At 40.5% G+C, this 21385-nt stretch overlaps 1 protein-coding gene across 8 annotated transcripts in view; it reads right to left on the reverse strand.

Annotated features, from left to right (window-relative positions):
* The window catches only part of ATAD2 (ATPase family AAA domain containing 2), an 80627-nt gene that overhangs the window by 45551 nt on the left and 13691 nt on the right, over positions 1-21385 (reverse strand). For all 8 annotated transcript variants that reach the window (XM_039521250.1, XM_039521251.1, XM_039521252.1 and 5 more), the window contains exons 5-14: positions 20899-21001; positions 19761-19848; positions 13881-13994; positions 13025-13142; positions 11488-11598; positions 10355-10463; positions 9734-9849; positions 3645-3819; positions 2575-2663; positions 720-879 (exon numbers count right to left, since the gene is read on the reverse strand). In XM_039521250.1, the coding sequence (XP_039377184.1) occupies positions 720-879; positions 2575-2663; positions 3645-3819; positions 9734-9849; positions 10355-10463; positions 11488-11598; positions 13025-13142; positions 13881-13994; positions 19761-19848; positions 20899-21001 (1183 nt within the window). The remainder of the gene's footprint in view (positions 1-719; positions 880-2574; positions 2664-3644; positions 3820-9733; positions 9850-10354; positions 10464-11487; positions 11599-13024; positions 13143-13880; positions 13995-19760; positions 19849-20898; positions 21002-21385) is intronic.

The following is a 21385-nucleotide window of genomic DNA, read 5'->3' on the forward strand; positions in this document are numbered from 1 at the left end:
GCCTACAGGGACTGAGTGTCACTGGCTGCGCAAGAAGCCCTCTGCAGCACCACTGCCAGGGCAGTGCGGCTGTGACAAAATGGAGCTGTAGAGGGCTCTCTGCACTGCTGCAGGGCCTCTGACACTAGATTTCTGCAGGTGCAAGGAAGTTCAGGGGAAGGTTGCACTCCTGCTGACTGTTACCGGTCAATATTTTTTACTGGCATACATCGATTACAATAAAATGCTGCCAAGCTTAACCACAGAACATGAATGATGAATTCAAATGTTTTAGGCAGTGGTACACTCTAGCACTTTAAGCACTGCACTGTTAATCCAAGGGTGGCTCATAATTAAATGTAGTTATCTGTCACATATACCATTCTCTCATTTTCAGGTTCTCACTATTTTATACACTACCATATTTTACACCTACTTGAAGGCCACTATAATTACATCAGTAAGTGTCATTATTTGGTGACATTCAACTTTTCTGCATGATCAGAGTGGAACTAGTGTTACAAAACTGATGGTCAATGAAAGGGTTTTGTACAAGTGCTGTTTTCAGTACCCTACCTACACTCCACATGAAACAATATATTACCTCTATCACTCAAGGTGTAAAGCACAGAATCCCAACTTCACCATTCCCAAACATCCTTCATTACTCCACAATACACTGTGGCTTATGCTAGAAATAATTTGACACCTTATTGTTAGGGTTGAATAAAAGATTTTACCTCTTTATCTGGCAAGGTGAAAAGAAATTCTCTGTCAAAACGCCCAGGTCTTCGTAAAGCAGGATCTATTGAATCCAGTCTGTTAGTAGCTCCAATTACCACAATCTCTCCTCTGCTATCCAAGCCATCCATAAGTGCCAGCAGCGTAGATACAATAGAACTGATAGAGAAATGCTTTTATTCATTCAGTTAACTAAGCCTATGTTACATTGAGTGAAACTTGGGTAGAGCGGTTACGATCAAGAAAGGAAAAGCTTGCGTTACTGGAATTATTTTTTGGTTAGTAAAAAAGTGTTCAGACAAGAGCCTTTTATGATGTTCTGTGCAGAACATTCCTCCCCTCGAGATAAGCAAACAAAGACCAAAAACCACACCATGATAGAATCAAGTCTTGAACAAGCCTTAGTTTCTTTTTTAATCCAAAAGGTAAAGATTTTACTTGCAATCTAAGTAACATGATACTTACCCCAAAGAGGGCATGTCAGTACAGAACCTAGCACAATATGAATAGGGCCTCTAGGCATTACTCAATACAAACAATAGTATTACTTATAAGTATACTTTGGTCAAGCCTAACTTAGATAGCAGGGAATCCCAAGTTATGCAAATACCCCTCTCCGAGCTCTCTTCCATTTATTGCTGTGCTGGCCTGTACGCCATCCATTGTTATTTTTTAATGTTATTCATTTTTATACTGGCCCAAAATTTCAATGTATTGCCAATTTCTGTACTAAAAGTGCCAAATGGTAAAGTTGTCGCAGGAAAGCTAGAGGTGTTGACAGCTGGAGCTTTTGGCACCCCAGAAGACCTGGGGCTTGTTTAACAGTTAAAACGCTGTAGTGCTTCAGTGTAGAAACTACCTATGCTAACAGGAATGATTCTCCCATCAGTGTAGGTAATCCACCTCCAAGAGAGGTGGTAGCTAGGTAAGTGGCTTCCTAGTGCTGTCTATATGAGGTGTTAGAGATGTAGCTGTAACAACCTAAGGGGTGTGGATTTTTCACACCCCCAAGAGATGTAGCTATACCAAAGTAGAATGCTAGTACAGACTAGGCCATGGTGGTGTTTTGTTGATCAACCAGTAGGCAGCTGATTCTCAGTGCTATGGTGAAGATATACCACCTCTTTCCCTCCCCTTTTGGATTGGGGTGCATGCAACTTCAAATGCGGGGGGGGGGGGAAAGGAACGTAGGACTGAACTTCTCATAACTCTACCTCAGCAAGCTGACAGTAACTCCACCCTACCACAAAATATACCAATGGCAAAGTACATTAACTTGATGTTTTTTAGACTTCAAAAGATGACACCCTAAGCGGATGAATGGAAGCAAGTCACACTTCTCTCAGAACTATGGTTTCAGGCTGCATACTGAGACAGCAGACATAACTGCACTGGTTCACACTGCAACCATAAAGGCTAAAGACGGTTTTAAAATGAAGTTTTGGATATTGCAACATAATTATAAGGCAGATTCAAAGAGAATTTTGCAGTTCAAAGGGCAATAACTGTGATATATTTGGGCCCCTGATTATGATATTGCTTGAAAAGGGTTAAAAGGAAAGCAAACTGACAGACTGGAAATATAATTTCATTTGGAGGGTTGTACAAACATAGGAGTGTGTCAGAGAAACTACATTACAAAAAAATTAAAATACCACACTGAGCTTGGTATCGCTACAAAATCTAATTACTTGCAACTTAATACTACCCAAGTTTAGAGAGGCCTCCTAATGCTGATGCCCCTATATACACACACAAGAAAAAAAAAAAGACTACTAACACTATAGCCTCCCCCTCTTACAAGGTTCAAGCAGATTTTAACTCTCTATTTTTTAAAAATATGAAGTGTAATACCTGTGAATTTGATCTTGTCTACTGGATCGTACAGGAGCCAAACCATCTATCTCATCAAAGAAAATAATTGAAGGACGCATCTGATAGGCCTAAAAGGAAAGGCAGACTCGGGAATATTGAAACTAATATATGTAAAAAAGAATGCATTCAAAAAACTACATTAGAAGAACATTAAGCACTCAGAAGTTAAGAAATGCCAGAATTAATGCCACACACATTCCTGGATGTAATTTCTGATTTAAAAAAAATCCTGCCCCCAAAACAAAAAACCCTACCCTGATAAAGCAAATGCTATCGTGTACAACCATATTGACCCTCCTACCCAACATGGGTCATCAGGAAGGTGCAGGCCTTTATAGCCACAGCACCAACCTCTACCACTTGAGGTAACAAAGTAACTGGTAGCAACAGTAGGCAGTTATTTTCTAAATGGACCAGCCACTATGAGTAGATGAGACACCCTTTGCCAGTCAGTTCACAGCTATTTGCTGATATATGAGACAGAGAGAGAGAGACAGAGACAGACAGACTCCTGGGGTTCAGCACCAGGTCCTGGAGGTGAGCCTGTCCTAGTCGATATAGGCCTGTCAGACCCCATTTTCTCAGCCTGTGTCCTTCTCCCTTTGCTCCTCATTCATACCATCCCAGCTCCTGCAACCCTCCTCTGCACCTTTTCAAAAGGTGCGCCTGCCAAATTTCAAGTATCTCACCAAAGCATGGAGGCGCTAGAGCTTCTCAATGAAACACTTGTAAGATTAAACCAAAAAAACCAAAACCAAAAACAAAAAAAAACCCCACACCACACACCAAACACAGGCAAAAATATATTTCCTCCCCATCTACCCCTAATCAGGTTCCCCAAAACATCTGGACAATTTTTACTTGAACTTCTAAAAAAATTCAGACAGGCACCACCATGGAAAATTTCAGCCCCAAGAGTTAAAGTCTTGCAAAGTTATAAGCAAGTGAAAAACAGAGCCTTATAATAGAAAGTGTTTGGCAACCTTAACTACAGATTTCAATACCAGCTCCACATATAATAAAAGTGTATAGTCTAATTTGAATATTACCTGATCAAATAATAAACGAAGCTGTCGTTCAGATTCTCCCACCCATTTACTGAGGCAATCAGCACCTTTTCTCATAAAGAAGGCTACTCTTCTATCACCCTGACTGCACTCATTAGCAAGTGCCCTAGCAACCAGGGTCTTTCCAGTACCAGGTGGACCGTAGAATAGACAGCCCCTGTAAAATACAAGATTTCCCATGTTTCAGTTGCAATACATTGGAAAGGAACAGAAACTGTTCCAAAGAGCTTGAGATGTAAGACAACAAAACATCAATATATGAAGGTTGATGGGGGGGGGGGGGGGGAAGAATTGAGAAAGGGGCATAACAGATTAAAATAAAAATATATGTACAATTTGATATACATAGAGAGGAGGAGAGGTCAGTTACCTGACAGTAATTTGAGTTCTTTGAGATGTTTTTTCCAGACCGCAGGATGTGTTCTCTCAATGGGAGACTGCAAAGTAGTGTCTGTGTATCCATACCTTTGCAGAACAGCACACCTTGTGCTCCGAATGAGGGTACATAGGGAGGACCGAGAAGGAACTGAATGGCAGCAAGCTCGACCATGAAGCCAGAACTCCGTAACACAGGGAAAGGAGGATGGCAAGCAGAGCACCATAGGGACAAAACATCTTGAATAACTCAAGTAAGCTAAGTAATCTCTACTATTTCTTGTATATGTCCCTATGGGTGCTCCACCACAGTAGACTCCCAAGGAGTAACTTAATGAGAAGGTGTGTGCTGATAGTATAAATCCAGGATCGTTTGAAAGATTGTATCGCCAAAGGCAGCATCATCTCTGGAAGCAGGTATGATAGTGTAATGTTTAGCAAATATACGGACAGAAGACCAATTACCAGAACTGCAGATTTCTGCTGTGGCAATGTCCTTCAATAGAGCTGTAGATGTGGACTGGAGCTCTGGTGGAATGTGCTGTTACTCTGTGAGGAGACTGCTCCCCAGCATTTTCATAACAAGTCAAGATGCAACACGAAACCCACTTAGACTCTCTTTGCATTGAAATCTGTTGGCCCTTCATCCTATCTGCAATTGATACAAATAGCCTGGGAGACACTGGGAATGGTTTAGTCCTGTACAGATAGAAGGCAAGGGCACTTCTGACATCCAGTGCACAAAAACTTTATTCTTCTCTGGATACATGAAGTTTTGGGTAGAAAACTGGTAGAAAAATCTCCTAGTTAATGGTAGGTTTCGAGGAGACTTCGTAAGAAAGAAAGAATGGGGACATAGTATAATTGTCTTTGTAGAAAGTGGTATATGATGGGTCTGTCAGGAGTGCCCCCAGCTCCCGCATCTGTCTCACTGAAGTGATAGTCAAGAATTAAGTTTTGAGGACATGGTGGAAGAGGTCACCATTGGTTTGAATGGGGGTTTCCTTAGGGTGTTTAGAACAAGGTTGAGGTCCCACTGGTGGGCTGGCTGGCAAATAGGAGGAAACAAGTTACATAGGCCCTTGAGAAATCTGGTAGTTGTAGGGTGGGCAAAAACAGAAGCCCTGGATGGGTGAGTGGAAGGTTGCAAGGGCGGTCACATGTATCCTGAGAGTTCATCGAGAAACCCTGTTTTTAATTCTAACAGGCAGTCCAGGATCTTAGAAAGCTGGACTCATAAGGCTCGAGATGATGGAGGGAGCCCCAGGATTGGAAGTGCTTCCACCTTTAGAGGTAGGTTTTGCAAGTTCCAGGATTCCTGTTGGATAAAAGAACTGACTGAACTCAATCCAAACAGGTTAATTCCATGCTTGAGAACTACTGAGGGGCCATACCCTCATATTCAGAAAGGAGGGGTTGGGATGGATGAGGCTTCCTGAGTTCTGTATCAGGAGGTCCTTGTTGATAAGATGTCTGAGGGGTTATGCCTCCATGAAATTCAGGAGGTTTGGCTACTATACCTGTCTTGGCCAACCACGCAATATAAAGATTGCTCTCGTTCCTTCACGGCATATCTTGAGAAGGGTCTTGAGGATCAATGGTACAGTGGGCAAGCATAAAGAAGGATACAGGGACATGGTGTTATCAGGCCATCCCTGAGAGAGTTGCAACAATGACCTCCCTTGGAGCAGAACAGGTGACATTTCACCTCTACTATACTCCACATCTGGCAGATGCTGCAGATGACAGTCTGATCCCCCATTCACGATCTTGCCAGAAGGGTCTACTCAGGGAGTTTGCAATTGTATTCTGGAGGCCTGGTAGACCGACAGCTGATATTTCTGATGGGAAATGCACCACTTCCACAGCCTTAGCACCTCTGCAACATTAGGATGGGGTCTTGCTCCACCCTGGCAGTTGACATAATACTTTGTCAACCTGTTATCCAGCACGACTGATTAACTGACCTTGCATGGCTTAAAGGAAGTGTTGGCACACATCATACTGGTCTCTATTCCAGAATACTGGCATGGAGCGTTGATTCCTATGTCAACCATTTGCCTTATGCTGTCGCTCTCTGTAGTTGAGTTCCCCATCCTAACAGACATCTGTTGTGAGGGTCTTCAACAGTGCTGGATGAAATAATGGAGTTCTAATGCAGATTCTCCATAGACACTCTTACATGGTGAAAAACCTATTACCTTCTGAGATACTGATACACATTTGGAGAAGCTGTGTCTATTTAGGATATATATTGTTCTTAGCCATATCTGGAGGCATTTGAAGTGCATCCTTGTGTGGGGAAACACATACATGGTGGGCAACATGTCACCCAAGATCTGTAGACAAATCCTCACTGTTGCTAGTAGACTGCACTCTAATGTTGAGATTAGGTTGGATCGGGTGGAGAATCTATTCTTGGGTAGGTTGGCTCTTGCTGTTGTGGAGTCAAGAGTAGTTCCTATAAAGTATATTCTCTGTACTGGAGTTTGTATAGCTTTGAGGTTGATAGAGGCCCAGAAATTGGAATAGCATTACTGCTCTGGATGCTGTTGACTGAACTTCTTGGGGTGACCAGACCCTGCAAAGCCAGTGATTCATATATGGAAACATTGATATTTCCCCTGATGGAGCTGTGCAACTACCACTGAGAGAATCTCTGAACACCCTTGGGACATGGAGAGTCCAAAGGGGAGAACTTGATTTCGATAGTGATCTATCCCTATTATGAAGCCTAGAAAATGCTTGTGGGAGGGGTGGATAGGTAAACAAAGTGTGCGGGTGAGGACCTTCACTGTTCTGACTGGTATCAAAGGCTGGAGACTTAAGCAAGTCTCAACTTGCTGTTTTCATAGTGGTACTGGGGAGGTGGCACTGTTAGAGCTTGCTAGTACTGGTGACTCAGGTTTATCAGAGATAACGAGATCCTCTGCAGAAAGGAACCTGGAACAAGGTAGAGAGTTTTGACAGCCTTCACACAAAGTCTGGGCCAGTACCATCTGGTAAGATGGAGGCTGTTGCAGTACCACAGTGACTGTGGTGTCATCTCCCCTTTCAGAGGTATGGTGAGATTCTGGTACTAGGGCACAGATGGTAGCCCTGTCTGTCAGTGCTGCAAGGTGTTAGATGGTGCCAACAACAGTAGTAGCTGCTCTGGTGGTAGGCATCTCTGGAGTTTTTCCCTGTACTGATTCAGTGGTAACGACTCCTACCATCAGAGGGACAAAAGGTCTCCCAACAGTGGGTCTTACAGGGTGATATACCTCTCCATACAAGAAAATGAAGAAAAGTTACATATTTCTTCTTTAGAGTTTTCTTTGTTGCAGATGAGGCAGCAACTGGCACTGAAGCAGCCTGGGCTGTAGAGGCGGATGTACAGGGGGAAGTGGACCTCTCTGGAGCTACAGCATGGTCCACTAATAAGAGCTTAAGTCTAGTCTCCCTGTCTTTCTTGGATCTGCATTTGAAACCCTGACAGACCTTGCATTTAGAAGAGTTGTGGGAGTCCCCCAAATACTGCAGGCAGCTGGAGTGTCCACTAGAGAGTGGAAAAGACCGGTGGCAAATCTCACAGGTCTAAAATCCTGGAGCATAACAAACAGTGCTCTGACGCAAACAAAAGATCCCTCTTCTACCAACACAACAGTGTTATATAAAATAAATAGGTACTGAATGAAAATAAATAATGAAAAAAAACTACTAAAGCAAACAAAAGAAAGAATTCACACAGTGAAGGCAGGAAGCTGAATACAGCAGACAGCTGACCTTGTCACCTCGAGCTCCATGCAATTGAGGAGGCACTGAGTGGCAGTGGGCTAGCACCTCCCTATATGTCCTTGTTCGGAGCACAAGGTGCTGCACTGCACAAAGGCAGGCCCACAGACACTACTCTGCAGACTCTGATTGAGAGTGCACAGAAGTGCGCATATCCTACGGTGGAGTACCCATAGGATACACTCCAGGAATTATTCTTTCCTAATGTGAGTGAACATTATTGAGTTCAATAACTTGCGATTGAACTAGATCACATCCTTTAAATGAAGATCTGAATGCCTTTATAAAGACTCCAACTGACGACGAATTAGTTTACTAAGATAAATGAGTTGTGCCAATGGTTGATTATGCTCACTGTTAGGTTGCATCTTATTTCCAATTTGACATTTTCCAACATCAAAAAATATAAAAGTCTTAAAACAGGTCAGAAACTGAAGAGATTACATATAGACATGGTTTCTTGAGAAAGAGTCTAACATCCATTTGTTTAGAGCAGTGGTGGGTACCCCGATGGGCCGCATGCGGGCTGCAGGTTGATCTGATTGTGGGCCGTGAGACATTTTGCAGACGTTGACCGTCTGCAGGCATGGTCCCCTGCAGCTCCCAGTGGCCACCGTCCCAACGGCCCATCAATACAAATGATATTACTTGTATTAGAGTAGCTAATAGAGGCCTCACCTGAGATTAAGGCCCCATTGTTTAAGCCACTGTTTATACACGTAGTAGACAGTTCTTGCTCCAAAGAGATTACAATCTCATTAGATACATGGGGGTGAAGATAGAGGAAGTATTATTAGTCTAGAATAAGTGACCTGACCATGGGCAGGATATGCCCAACATTTAGTCCAACCCCATGAATCAGATCCAGACTGATTCAATTTGAGGCCCTTGTTTTCAAAGAATTACAACTTGGTAAGAAAATGTTTAATTCTTCCTCCCTTAAAAGGCTTAAATTTCCAGGTTCTGATTCCAAAATCTGCTGACAATGATATGAGGATGATTTCTGAAGGTAACAAAACACACACACACACACACACACACACACACACACACACACACACACACGTATCTGGAAATCTGTTAGAAGTTTTAGAGTTGGCAGTTAAGTCATTTTACAAAGAACATTCAAGAAAAAACAAAACAACCCACCCAACATACATTTGAGGATTTTAAAAAATATTTGTAATACTGTAGATTAAATTATATTGTGATAGGTGTTCATGCATTTCATTCACCAGGGGTTGGGGATTTTTTGTTGTTGTTTTTTGGGGCATTTCAATTTATTACCATTGTTTCCTACACAAAGTAGTAAGACTATATAAAAGTGGCTCCTTCTTAAAATCACATCTGCTCACTGTATTTGTCTGAAGTCATTCCAATATTTCAGAGTTATGGAACACTTATTACTATACACACACATCTTACTATCTAATGTAGTCACCTTTTACTACATACCAGCTAGCAATGCATACAGCTCTCAGAGGGGAAGCTAACATTTTTATTTTGTTCTATGGATAGACAACATTGCTAGTATTCTGACTGCAGTTTCTTCAGCACTGACTTGCAGATGTCAAGATGTTTGCAGAGCTGGTAGCTAGAAAATCCTTCTTCACTTGTAAACTAATCAAATTGTATATGAAATAGAAAACAAATAGACAGTAAAAATGGTATTTTTACTGAGTCACTTTTCAGAGTATACCTTTACCTTAAAGACCAGAGACTATGTCTCTGGTTGTGTCTTGGCACTATATGAATCTTGAAACTCTGTACATTCTGGGTTTTGTCTGTTTAAAGTCTTTGTCTTTTAATGTTCGATGAAGTTTGCACATAAATGTTTTAGGACATGAAAAAGATACTTAAAATGCAATATTCCTCTATAAACGAGAGCATGAGTTTTCAAGTTGCAATACACGTCATATTACCTTGGAGGCTGAATTCTGAATCTCTCAAATACTTCTGGATAAAGCAGTGGAAAAACCACCATCTCTTTTAAAGCCGAAATATGGCTAGATAGTCCACCCACACTATCAAATCGTACCTAATTCAAGGAGAGTTAAAAACAAAAATCACATTTCATACATGGTTCAAATCAGGCAGGGTCAACAGGACAACTCTACTAAGCATCCAATGATAGGGTTCTCAAACTGTGGGTCAGGACTTCCCGGGGGGGGTCGCAAGATTATTACTGAGGGGTTGTGAGGTGTCATCCTTCACCCCAACCCCTGCTTTGCTTCCAGCATTTATAATGGTGTTAAATATATAAAAGTGTTTTTAATTGGGGGGGGGGGGGAGGGAGGCCCACACTCAGAGGCTTGCTATGTGAAAGGAGTCACCAGCACAAAAGTTTGAGAACCACTGCAACAACAGAAGACTTCATATGCAACTACAGAAGAAAATGCACTTGGCAATCATGGCAATTTTAGAACATGCTGAGGAGTTTATGTGCAAAGGCAGCAGTAAATAGATAGTTACAGAAAAACTGTACAAAGTTAACACACTTTCAATCAGTGGGTAACTGACACTATTTGAGACAAAGTACTTACTGAAAAATCTATTTGCATTGGATCAACATCGGCCAGGCTTGCTCCAATTTTCATCCGATCCTTGTGAACTCCTTTTAATTCGTCTTTCCGAAAGTTTAGTGGAAGACACCTGATTTGAAAGTCAAGGAAATGGGAAGACAGACACTAAAATAAGATAAGCTTGTATAATTTGGCAAGAAAAATCTGGTTATGATAAGCACTCCTGCACTACCAAATCCCTCAACTGAATTAAAGTTCCAATGTCCATATAAACAAACGAAGAGGGTCAGTTATCCTAAATACTACCAACTTCCTTGGGGTGCCTACAGATTTGTGCTTCTACATACTTGGGCACTTTTGAAAATCCCACCCCAACAAAGTTTGATGGTATCTGGATTAACTAACCTTCTCCCTTTGTTCACTTTTGGACATTGTGAATTTAGCTTAGTTTTAATGATGAAAATCATTCTTTCACAGACTGGCTATTTCTATACTCAGAATTGGAACAGCAACATGATAGGTTTGTTGTTTCAATGTTTTCTGTGGATCCACATGACCTTTGGATCGGGCCTGCAGTTGCTGCACCCTCCCAAGTTTATGTAACAATGGACCTAAATTCTGTAGCAAATCCCCCCTCACCCCCAAATTTGTTACATGCTAGCTCTGTGGCAGACTGAAGAATCTAAATGCACACAACAATACACAATTTTCATTAAAGTAACACCATTCTACTTGGACATCGCACCCGAGATCTGCCTCAGAAATCTGTACCTGCGATGGTTAGAAACAGTATTTAAATAATTAAAACAAAATCATTTTCTTGTTTTCTTTTATGTTTACTTTTGCATTTTACAGTATCACTGTTTCTCCCTTGCTAAAAAACACCCTTGTAAACAGGGCAGCAGCAGAACCATATACACTACAAAATAAATTCAGTACATGCTATGTAAGAGGTTCTTTAAAAACAAATCCAGTTTCTGATAATTTTTTACTTTTGGAATTGACTAACGTCAAATATACCAACAGATTTGACTACAAGTTGCCACAATGTAGAGAATCTGCAGTATAAGAATTAAGAGACTAACATTTTACGTAAGTGCAGATGCCATTTCTCCCAAAAGGGGAAAGGAGAGAAGCTACATAATTATACTTACCGGCCTAATGCTCTGTTACGACTGCATTTCCTACGCCTTTCAAAGCGTTGCTCATCATCAGACGAAGAGGAGGAAGATGTGGAATCACTGTTATGGATTGCATGCTTTCGTCTGTATTATAATAAAATGTTTACAGAAAAACAGTAATAAGCTTAAGTATGTGCTCACTCTGAAAAAGCTAAAAGGTCAAGTTATTAACTGTTCTTTCCAAATTCCACCTCAGAATTTACAGAGGATTAAGACCCATTAGGTTATCTAGCCCATTTTCTGTAAATGTAGGATTGCTTCCCTACTTGCTTCTCCCTCCCCGGGAGGGGGAGGGAGAGGGAGAAGGAGGAAAGAGGAGGAATAGGAATCCTCACTGGAGAAAAAAAAACAAAAACAAAAAACCCCACACCTGGTTTTTATACCAAAAAGGGTGAAATGTTTACTTAAACACACATAAAATAAGGCCAAGATTTCAAATGTAACTACTGATTTTGGTTACTCAAACTGACACCTTAAAGCAGTGGTGGGCAACCTGTGACCTGCATGCGGCCCATCAGGGTAATCTGATACCGGGCCGCGAGACATTTTGCTGACATTGACCATCCACAGGCACGGCCCCTCCATAGCTCCCAGTGGCCGTGATTCACTGTTCCTGGCCAGTGAGAGCTGTGGGAAGCAGCAGCCAGCATATCCCTTCGGCCCACCACTTCCTGCAGCTCCTATTGGCCGGGAATTGTGAACTGAAGCACTGGGAGCTCCGGGGGAGGCCATGCCTGCTGATGGTCAACATCAGCAAAATGTCTCGCAGCGCGCAATCAGCTTACCCTGATGGGCCGAATGTGGGCCGCAGGTTGCCCACCACTGCCTTAAAGGAATCCTGTTTTTCAGAAAGTTCTGAGCATACATTCTCAGAAACACAGGGCCCTTTAAGATTTTCAAGTTGGGGATAAAAAATTAAGGACATCCAAAACCCACTAGTCACTTTTGAAGATCCTGGACAAAGTTTTTATACTCAAAAGTATTAAATATAAATTCTCAGGGAACAAAAAAACTCCTCCATTATTTTAAGATGCAAGTACTTATCAGTAACTAAAGGGGGTAAACAGTAGGGCTGTCAATTAACTGCCACTAACATGTGCGATTAACGCACAGCATACTTAACGTGCGTTAATCACAAACTCTCTGGGTGGGAGGGCAGCATGAGCAGCTCTGGAGAACTTATTTCTGTTCAGGAGCAGTAATGCAAGCCGCCACCAAAGGGCAGGAAGAGAAGAGGCTAGAGAAAGTAAAGTGGTTCCCATCCGGGTGTTTTTAAAAGTAAAAACAGTACAGCCAGGGGCTTGCCAGAGCCACCCCTACTCACTCAGCATGGCTCACCCAAACTGCCCTCCCCATGCCTCCCAGGGCTGGGGCTGACCCTCCCTCCCTTAGCATCATAGCCAGCACCTCCATAATTACTACTATTCTGAAAGTCATTTTAAGCAACATGCCATGATGTGACTGTTCTCATTTATCCATATAGGTGGCAATCACCATCCCATATACCAACCTGTTAATCCTTTTGCAGTAGGGACTTCGTGGTCCTGCAGGGCTAAAAGGATATCTTCGTCTCACAGGAGAGGATGGACCAGTATAAAATAGGTTGGGCTTTCTTTGGTGCCTTGGCTCTATTAAAAGCAAAAAAGTTTAATTTAGGATAGTTCTAGTAGATCTTTAAATCAGAGTACATAACACAAAGAGCAGGAAACAAAGTGAAATATTGGACAGATGAAAGTCATAACCAGGAATTTTGTCAATGTATGCCAAATTTGTTTAGATTTAAGAAAAGTCATGAAAAACTTGCATTTAAAAAGCAGTTGAAAACAGTAACACTGAAAATTGGTTGGCAAGTCGTTTTTATTTGTTACTGTTCCTTCAGGAGTATTTAGGGTGACTTTCTTGATAAAGATTTTAGATCAAGATCAGGAAACAATAGGCATATGTAGAATTCATTTGTAATTTATTAGAAGTTTATAAAATAAAGTTGAAGAGTAATCATGTTGTAAACTGGAACTAACTAAATATATAGGTTGAATTATGCAGTGATCTTAAACCACAAGATCTTTTCTAAGTTAACATGATGGAAGCTAATACTGAACAGATAATACAGTATTTAAATCCTTTTGGGAAAGACCATGTATCACAGGATTCAAGGACACAGAGTAGCGTGCTACTAGCCTGTTGAGTGCAAAACAGTGGAGAAGATGCAGGGGAGAATAAAAGAGGCCAGATCTCTGAAGAAAGGAGGGAAAGCTAAAGAAAATGAAACTTTGTTTTGCCAAAGATGGTGTTTCTGTAGCCTCTAACCACAGACAAGAAACAAGGCCACAAAAAAAAAAAAAAAAAAAAAGATATATACAACCTACTTTCCAATGGGGCTTGGTAGCGTACAACAGTTTTCCTCTGTCTAAGGTCATAGCGCTTTTGATTATCTTCTCCATCCTCATCTTCCTGGTCTTCAGCTTCTTCTTCAGATGACTCTATAATTGTAAATTACACTTGCCCTTAGTTTAATGGAAAACAACAGAGTCTTAATTCATTGATTACATATACCATGAATACCACCAAACATAGTTAACATTCATAATAAACCTAGCTAACTGAAATGCCCTCTGTATTCTGCAATGTTAAGGTTCATAAGCCCTTCCTGTTTAAAGGATGACTCTTCCAAGTGCTCTAAAATCCTCATGCTTATTCAGATTGCATTGAAATTTGGTGTGCCTCCTGGGGATGCTGGGTAGAGTTAGCGATGCAAATATACGGTCATTTGGGCACAGGGTTCCCAAGATGCAGTTTTTGATGGGAAGTTGTATTTCTTAAGGTTGAGACACTACCAACTTTTTTGGCACATGCCTGGTGGTCAAACCAAGGATCTGATCATCATCCAAATGGTCTCACTCATTTGACTGTTATTCCAGATGGTGCATGGCACCAACTACCCCTTTAGGGAAGCAACACTGAAAATGTTAAGGAGAGGGTTTAGCGCTCTAGCTTAGTATGTGCTAAACATACATTACGTGGACATGTGCAGAACGACTACCCAAGAGGATTTCCAGCCAGCCAGCTTCACTTGACCCGGGTGGCTCAAGGGGACATGCTGTGGCCATGAAATCTGAATTACACAGAGGCATCTTAAGTTTGAAACCCCTTCTGTGCAGAAATCAGAGAAAACCATAGGCATTTTACTAAATTTGCCTATCAAGGGCTTTTATTTGGGGGAAAATGTAAACTGAGTACAGCGGATAATTCAGAAGGCAGTCAAACTAATTTTCAAAAGAAAAATAAAATTACACATGTGAATGCTATTCTGGGAAGTTGGGGAATATGGGGAGAAGTGTTTGGGGGATTATGAGGAAAGGGGCTAGGGGCTCAGACAGATTGGGAGGGTGAGATGGGGTGGGTGGCCAGTCAACACCACATTCTCCCCTCTCATGTGTGTGTCAGGATCTTGGGGGGAGGGGGACCTGATTCTATGGGTGGGTTGGAGCTCCTCTCCCTGCCATCTACATGGGCTCTGAGGGCTATGCCTTTCTAAGAGGATCAGAGGCCCTCTCCTTTCCTGTGTTCTGGGATCTAGGGAGCTCCTAAAAAGTAGATCAAATTAAACTTCTGAAAGGCAGTGAATTAAGAGTTAAGGACATGCCATCCCCACATGGGGTAGAAGGGCTGGCCAAAGTGTGGGAGAAAGCATCCAGCTTGCCCAGGGCAGAAGAGGGGGCAGACTGGGTGGGCCTGGGGCACGGCCAGGAAGGCCTGGCTGCAGCAAGGGTGAGGATCCTGGCTGGGGTGGGACATAGTTGGGGCTTGGGGCCTAACACAGTGTGCAGATTGACTTATGTAACCAGGTAGCACGCAAGCCTCCAGTGAACTGCTGCCAGTGATCTGTATGTATCAGAGGGCACCAGACAACAAGGAGCAACTTTTTATGTGCTAATGGCTTAATGGGATGGAAAGGGAAGGCTGAGCCGAGCTGAAAAGACTGGCAAGGAGGCTATATGATACGGGAAGAGATAGAAGAACGCCATGGCCGTCTTCTCATGCTCTTTAAGTTACTGTTCCCAACATAAAAATAAAAAGTCAAGACTTTGAGAAACAGAGTATATCTGGGATTTCTCTCTAACTTGTCAGCACCTCTACCCTCCAAACATTTCAAAGCACAACCATTATACCAGTCCACTATAACAAACTGAACAGGAGGTGGGAGAGCCATTCAGGAATCACATACCATTGTTTATCCTTTGCTAGCCACATTAGCACCTCAACTGCAAACATAGGTGAAAACTACAACTGTCTAAATGACCACTAACTCCTACAAAACACACTTTTCTTTCAGTTAAACAAAAAAAGAACCTAGGAAATTAACTGACAAAAAACTTGGTTAATGAATAGTTAAGGTTGCCTGGTATTATTTCGTACCCTTCCAGAACATTAAATTCAGCAAAAAACCTCAAACTTCTGAAAAAGAAGGAAATACAAAGTTAAAGGTACATGACAATGCAACCTTAACTTTGCCCTTTTTAAGCAATGCCCCAATATGCCCATAACACATTTACACACTGCCTTTATAAATATTGCAGAATACTCGCGTAATAGGACATGTGACCTATACCTGCCCTACTCTCAACCACTTAGCCTACTGCATAGAACCACCACCACACCGGCTAAATTTCACAACCCTGTTGCACCATTTTGTAGAGGATACCATTTAAATATTTGTATTAAAGCTAATGTTAAAAAATTATATAATGCATAGGTTGAAGGGAAAAAAAAAGGTGTCTATACATCTGGATATAGTGCTTAGATTATCCACAAATATAAAAAGTTTGTTTTAACACTCATAAGATACATGTAGTGCATAATCAGAAATAACCCACATTTAGGGAATAAATTTAAGAATATAGTTTAGTTATTAGCATCCAAGTATTTGGGTACACTACTCATGGAAAGTTATACAGAGAGTTGGTTGCAGAAAGCAAATATAGCAATGAGTGAAGACTGTCCCTCAGTTTTGAGCATGTAGGGTAGGTTATCCATTTAGAAACTACTATACTCCCACATACTATCATTAAAACAGACCACTCACATCTCACATCCTACTACGCTGCTGACAATCCCGATGAGAAGAAAAGCCCTGGTGCACTGCTTAGTGACAACCTTCAGATCTCATTGCTGAAGTGAGTCTAGCCATGATACATATGCATCTCTTTCCTTTGATCACATACTGAAGTGAGAAGGGGATTGGGTCAGGAAGAAAGGTTCAGGCTCTCAGAGGCAGGGTCCCCAGATCTCTTATCTAATCCATCCACCATTCAATACAGCTATATTTAACACAATGAATGCAACAGCAGGTGATGCATATAATTCCCAGGATACTGACTGTTCCAGGGAGGCAGAGTTAAGGTTGCATTTGTGCATACCTTAACTCTGTATTTCCTGGTTTTCAATCAGTTTTTCTGCACTTGACATTGCAGTCAGGCACAAGACAATACAAGGCAACCTTAACTCTGACTTAATGATGCTTTTTGCCAGTGAATATTCAAAACAGGCAGCAAAACAAATGTCATCAGTTATGACAGGACTAGTTTTATGAGTTAAAAATCAATTAAACTAAACCTAAAACTTCTCTCTGTGTAGATTTCTAAAACTGTGTTACATTCCACTACAAACTGGACCTGAAAGACTGCAGACTTCCAAGAGCAATTTATGCAAGAGATAGTCCAAGATTAGGAAATCAGTAAAGAGGGACATTCATATAGAAACAACGGGTAATATCCTGGCCTCATTAAAGTCAATGGCAAAACATGCATTGGCTTCAATAAGTCCAAGATTTCACCCACTGTTAATTGTCTCAGATGAAATATCTATGCCATTAGAGGTGATAATTGTATTTTCTGTTTGCAGTGTTGGTCTCAGGATATTAGGAGACAAGGTGGGTGAGGTAATATCTTTTATCGAACCAACTTCTGTTGGTGAGAGAGACAAACTAGAGCTCTTCTTAGGTGTGGTATTTCTGTTATTCCAAGACCAAACCATTTTAAAAAAAGCTTTCATGGCTAACAAAGCCCAGAACTGGGATTCAGGAGTTACAAATGATTCCCAGTTCCACTGCAGATTATGAGTGACAGTGGGCAAGTCACTAACTTCTCTATGGCTCATTTTCCTCCATTCATAAAATGGGGATATCTACCTAGAGGAGAGAGGCTCATTTTTATTAGCCTTCGTAAAGTAGTCTGAGATCATCTGATGAAAGGCAGTAAAAGGGAAAAAGCAAGTACAGTTATCTAGTATCTTATTTAAAAATATCCTCATCTTAAAGATGAGTTGAGCTGATAGAGATAAATCAAAATACATAGTACTAGCTGGATGCCCTACAGAGTAATTCATAGTATCTATACAACCAAATCACTCACTATAATTAATAAAAAGTTTAACCCAATCCTCCCTTTGAAAACATTAACATTTTTCATAGAAGTACTGCCTGCTGATAATGGGAATAGTAGCAAGAAATCCTAAAAACATGACAAATTTAGAGTTTACAGGTACAATACAAAAAATATTTTTAATGTTACCCACATTCACCAGGAATTTGTTAAATAACTGATCTGGGACTATAATACGATAATTTCTACAACTACTGTGAAAAGAATAAGAGGAGAAGAGGAAGCACAATGAAGACCTGAACACAATTAACCTCTACTGTGTATACTGTAGTAGTGCCTAGAGCCTTACACCAGGTCAGAGCCCTAAAGCCAAATATACAGGGAGAGATAGCCTCTACCTCAAAACCAGCATGGACAGAAAGGTTTGATAAGGCCATGAAAATAATTATTTGAATAAAATTCACTCAAGAGTTGACAGATCAACCCTTGTGGTTGTTTGAGATTCTAAGTGAAGAACTTGCTTTGTTTTCTCAAAAGCTAGTAGCGCAATATCAGTTTGCATTCAGAAGGTTATTGCAAGTTTGTTTCCCGCCCCCCTTCAGTGAAAGCTTAAATTCTGCAAAAATTGATTGTCTACATCCCTCTGCTCACTGGAGATAGCTTCTTACTTGCCAATAACTTTTCAAGCCTTTATTATCACCCCAACAGTCTGTGCTGAAAATGTTATGTAACAAGAATTAGATGTGGAGTGATTCATAAAAGGCACTGTAAGATATACCTTAAGATATAATAGAAAAAAATCTACATTAAATTACACTGAAGAACTGCTGACATTTAAATCAAATTCTGAATGTGCACACATTGGAGAAATAAAAGCATGTACTGTTGAAAAACAGCTAAGACAAACTGTGGGTAAATATAGTATGACAACAAGTGTTCAATAGCCATAGTTGCAAGAAAACTGGGTCTTGAGTTATTTGAAATTTAATTTATATTTCCTGTTACTTTGTTTTTGGATAGATACATTTGCAGTTTAAAGTCTACACATGTAAGATCTCAAATTGATAACATTCTTAAAAGCATTTTACATTAAAAAAGTGAAATAAAGCACTGGCCTTCCAGTAGTTATGGTACTTGGCTGGAGCGATTAAAGAACTGTAAACAGAGAATCTAGAACTAGCAAGCTGAATGTACTTTTAGGACAGTAAGTTCCCTTTTTCTAATTAACGCCCTTAGCAACATCCTTATGCAGATGGGGCAGAAACTCCTACCAATGTGTTGCGAAGAAGTACATCTACAACAGTGCTAATATTCTCAGCAGTTTTGATAGCCAGTGTTGTTGAAATGAACTAAGAATGAAAAAGATTCTGGATATTCAAACGTGTTTTGAAACTGTGTTTATATTGTACAGTGCAGTATCTAACATTTTCCTACTTTCACTTAAGGTGAAAGTAAAGCATGACAAGATTTAGAACATTATTTCTACTCTGTTCCAGGGACACCTACTGCCTCTATTAGATTGTGACATCAAGAAAAGATGGAAGCTTGTAATATATGAAGATATACTTATCTCACAGAACTGGGACGGACCCTGAAAGGTCATTGAGTCTGGCCCCCTGCCTTCACTAGCAGGACCAAGTACTGATTTTGCCCCAGATCCCTAGGTGGCTCCCTCAAGGATTGAACTCTCAATCCTGGGTTTAGCAGGCCAATGCTCAAACCACTGAACTATCCCTCCCCCCTTGCAACTGCATACAACACAGAGAGACATGTTTTATGAAAACAATTTCTGTAGTGTAGAACCCTTCAACAGACCATATTAGAAGTGTTAAATACAACACAAAGAAAATTAAGATAAATGGTGACCTGCACTGCCATCTTGATTATCAGTGGTTTCTTCATCAGTTCTTTGCTCTCTCTTTTGCTTTCCTCGAGCGTACATATCAAGATTTTCCTAATTATGGGATGGGTGGGGGAAATCATTGACAGTTAAATAACAAATTTGCACATGCGGCAGTCCCTGCAGTATGAACATCATATATACAGCAAATTTATCAAGGTATTGCACATGCATAAAAGGCTAATTTAAAGTGTGGTTGTACTTGGCCTTCCAATGCCACTTTTAGTTCTTCTGCCAAGTTTATTGTCTCTTAATATTCACATCAAGCATGCTCCATTTCAGTTTATGTAACAAATTAGACTCAATCAGAAAACTATAAACATTTATTCTGCTCAATATTAGGTAAAGAATTAGAAAAGGCCCATCTATTTAGAGGCAAAGCGGATAGTGAACTGACTGTCTTCTCAGTTAGCACCTTTGTTCACGGACAATAAAATTAGGAAGGAGGATAATTAGCACTCTGAAAGAACTTCTTCCAGCACCATTGAAAAAAAAGTGTGGAGCTGCACATGTAAGTTGCAAGTTCCTCAACTGATTGTAATCTACCTTTAAGAGACTTTGAGGTGGTAACATATCAAGATGTAGCTGGCAAAGAGGAACTGAAACCATAGCAACACACACACACACAGGTGCCTTTTTAAAACTATAAACTTTCCAGACCAGCACCATCCTCTATGTTTGCTTTAACCAGCAAAATAGGATAGAAACTGACAGCTGAGTATCAAAGCTACAACCAGTAAACATATTGGTTGCGCTTATTCATTGGAAGCCTGATCAGCTAGCAATCCTTTTACAGATTTCAGTAAAGTTTATTTTTTTAGTTTTTAATAAAAATTAAAGTTTTAAAGATTGAAATAATTGTTAGTAAATATAAAATATCCATTCAAAAGTGGTAATAAGGCTATTCAGAAGTTAGAATATAAAAATACTGGCATATGGCTAACATCTCACCGTGATAACGTTATATTCTCTACCCCTCTCAATATAGCTAATATGAAATGCTAATAGGAAAATTATATTAAAAATACAAACAAACAAATCATTTGGCTGTCTAAAAGACAGCCCCCTTTTGAATCTAGAGAAACATTACGAGTGCATATTTACTTCCTCGGCATCATTGAACACCCCAAGGTCTTCCAAGTCTATCATTCGGCGTCTACGCATCTTCTTCATGTCATCCATTTTTTGTAATACTGCTTCTGCAGTGCTGACATAAAAAAAAAAGTGTGACATACGTGAGTTCAGACAGTATGAAAAAATGTGCATCAGTTAGCATGAAATTTCAATATGATGTGCTTAAAGTGACACTGTCAAACTGACGCATAATCAGTTTTTTAAAAAATAAGTTTTAAAAAAAGTTTACTGTGCCGTACCTTCCCCTTAATCTCCCCAATGGTAAATGGGATTGTAAATCCACAAAAAATGTTTTTTTATTTTTATTTTAATAAGAGATGTTTCTTTCCTCTATTGCCATGTGAAAAAGCCACCTAAATGGGGATGGGACGACAACAAACAAAAAAAAATCTACAGAGAAATATTTTTCTAGATGTCTTACAGTTATAGTGGTTTTTAATGCTAATTATTCACTTAG

The sequence above is a fragment of the Mauremys reevesii genome, linkage group 2 (genome assembly GCF_016161935.1).
Source record: "Mauremys reevesii isolate NIE-2019 linkage group 2, ASM1616193v1, whole genome shotgun sequence".
In the NCBI taxonomy this organism is placed as follows: Eukaryota; Metazoa; Chordata; order Testudines; family Geoemydidae; genus Mauremys; species Mauremys reevesii.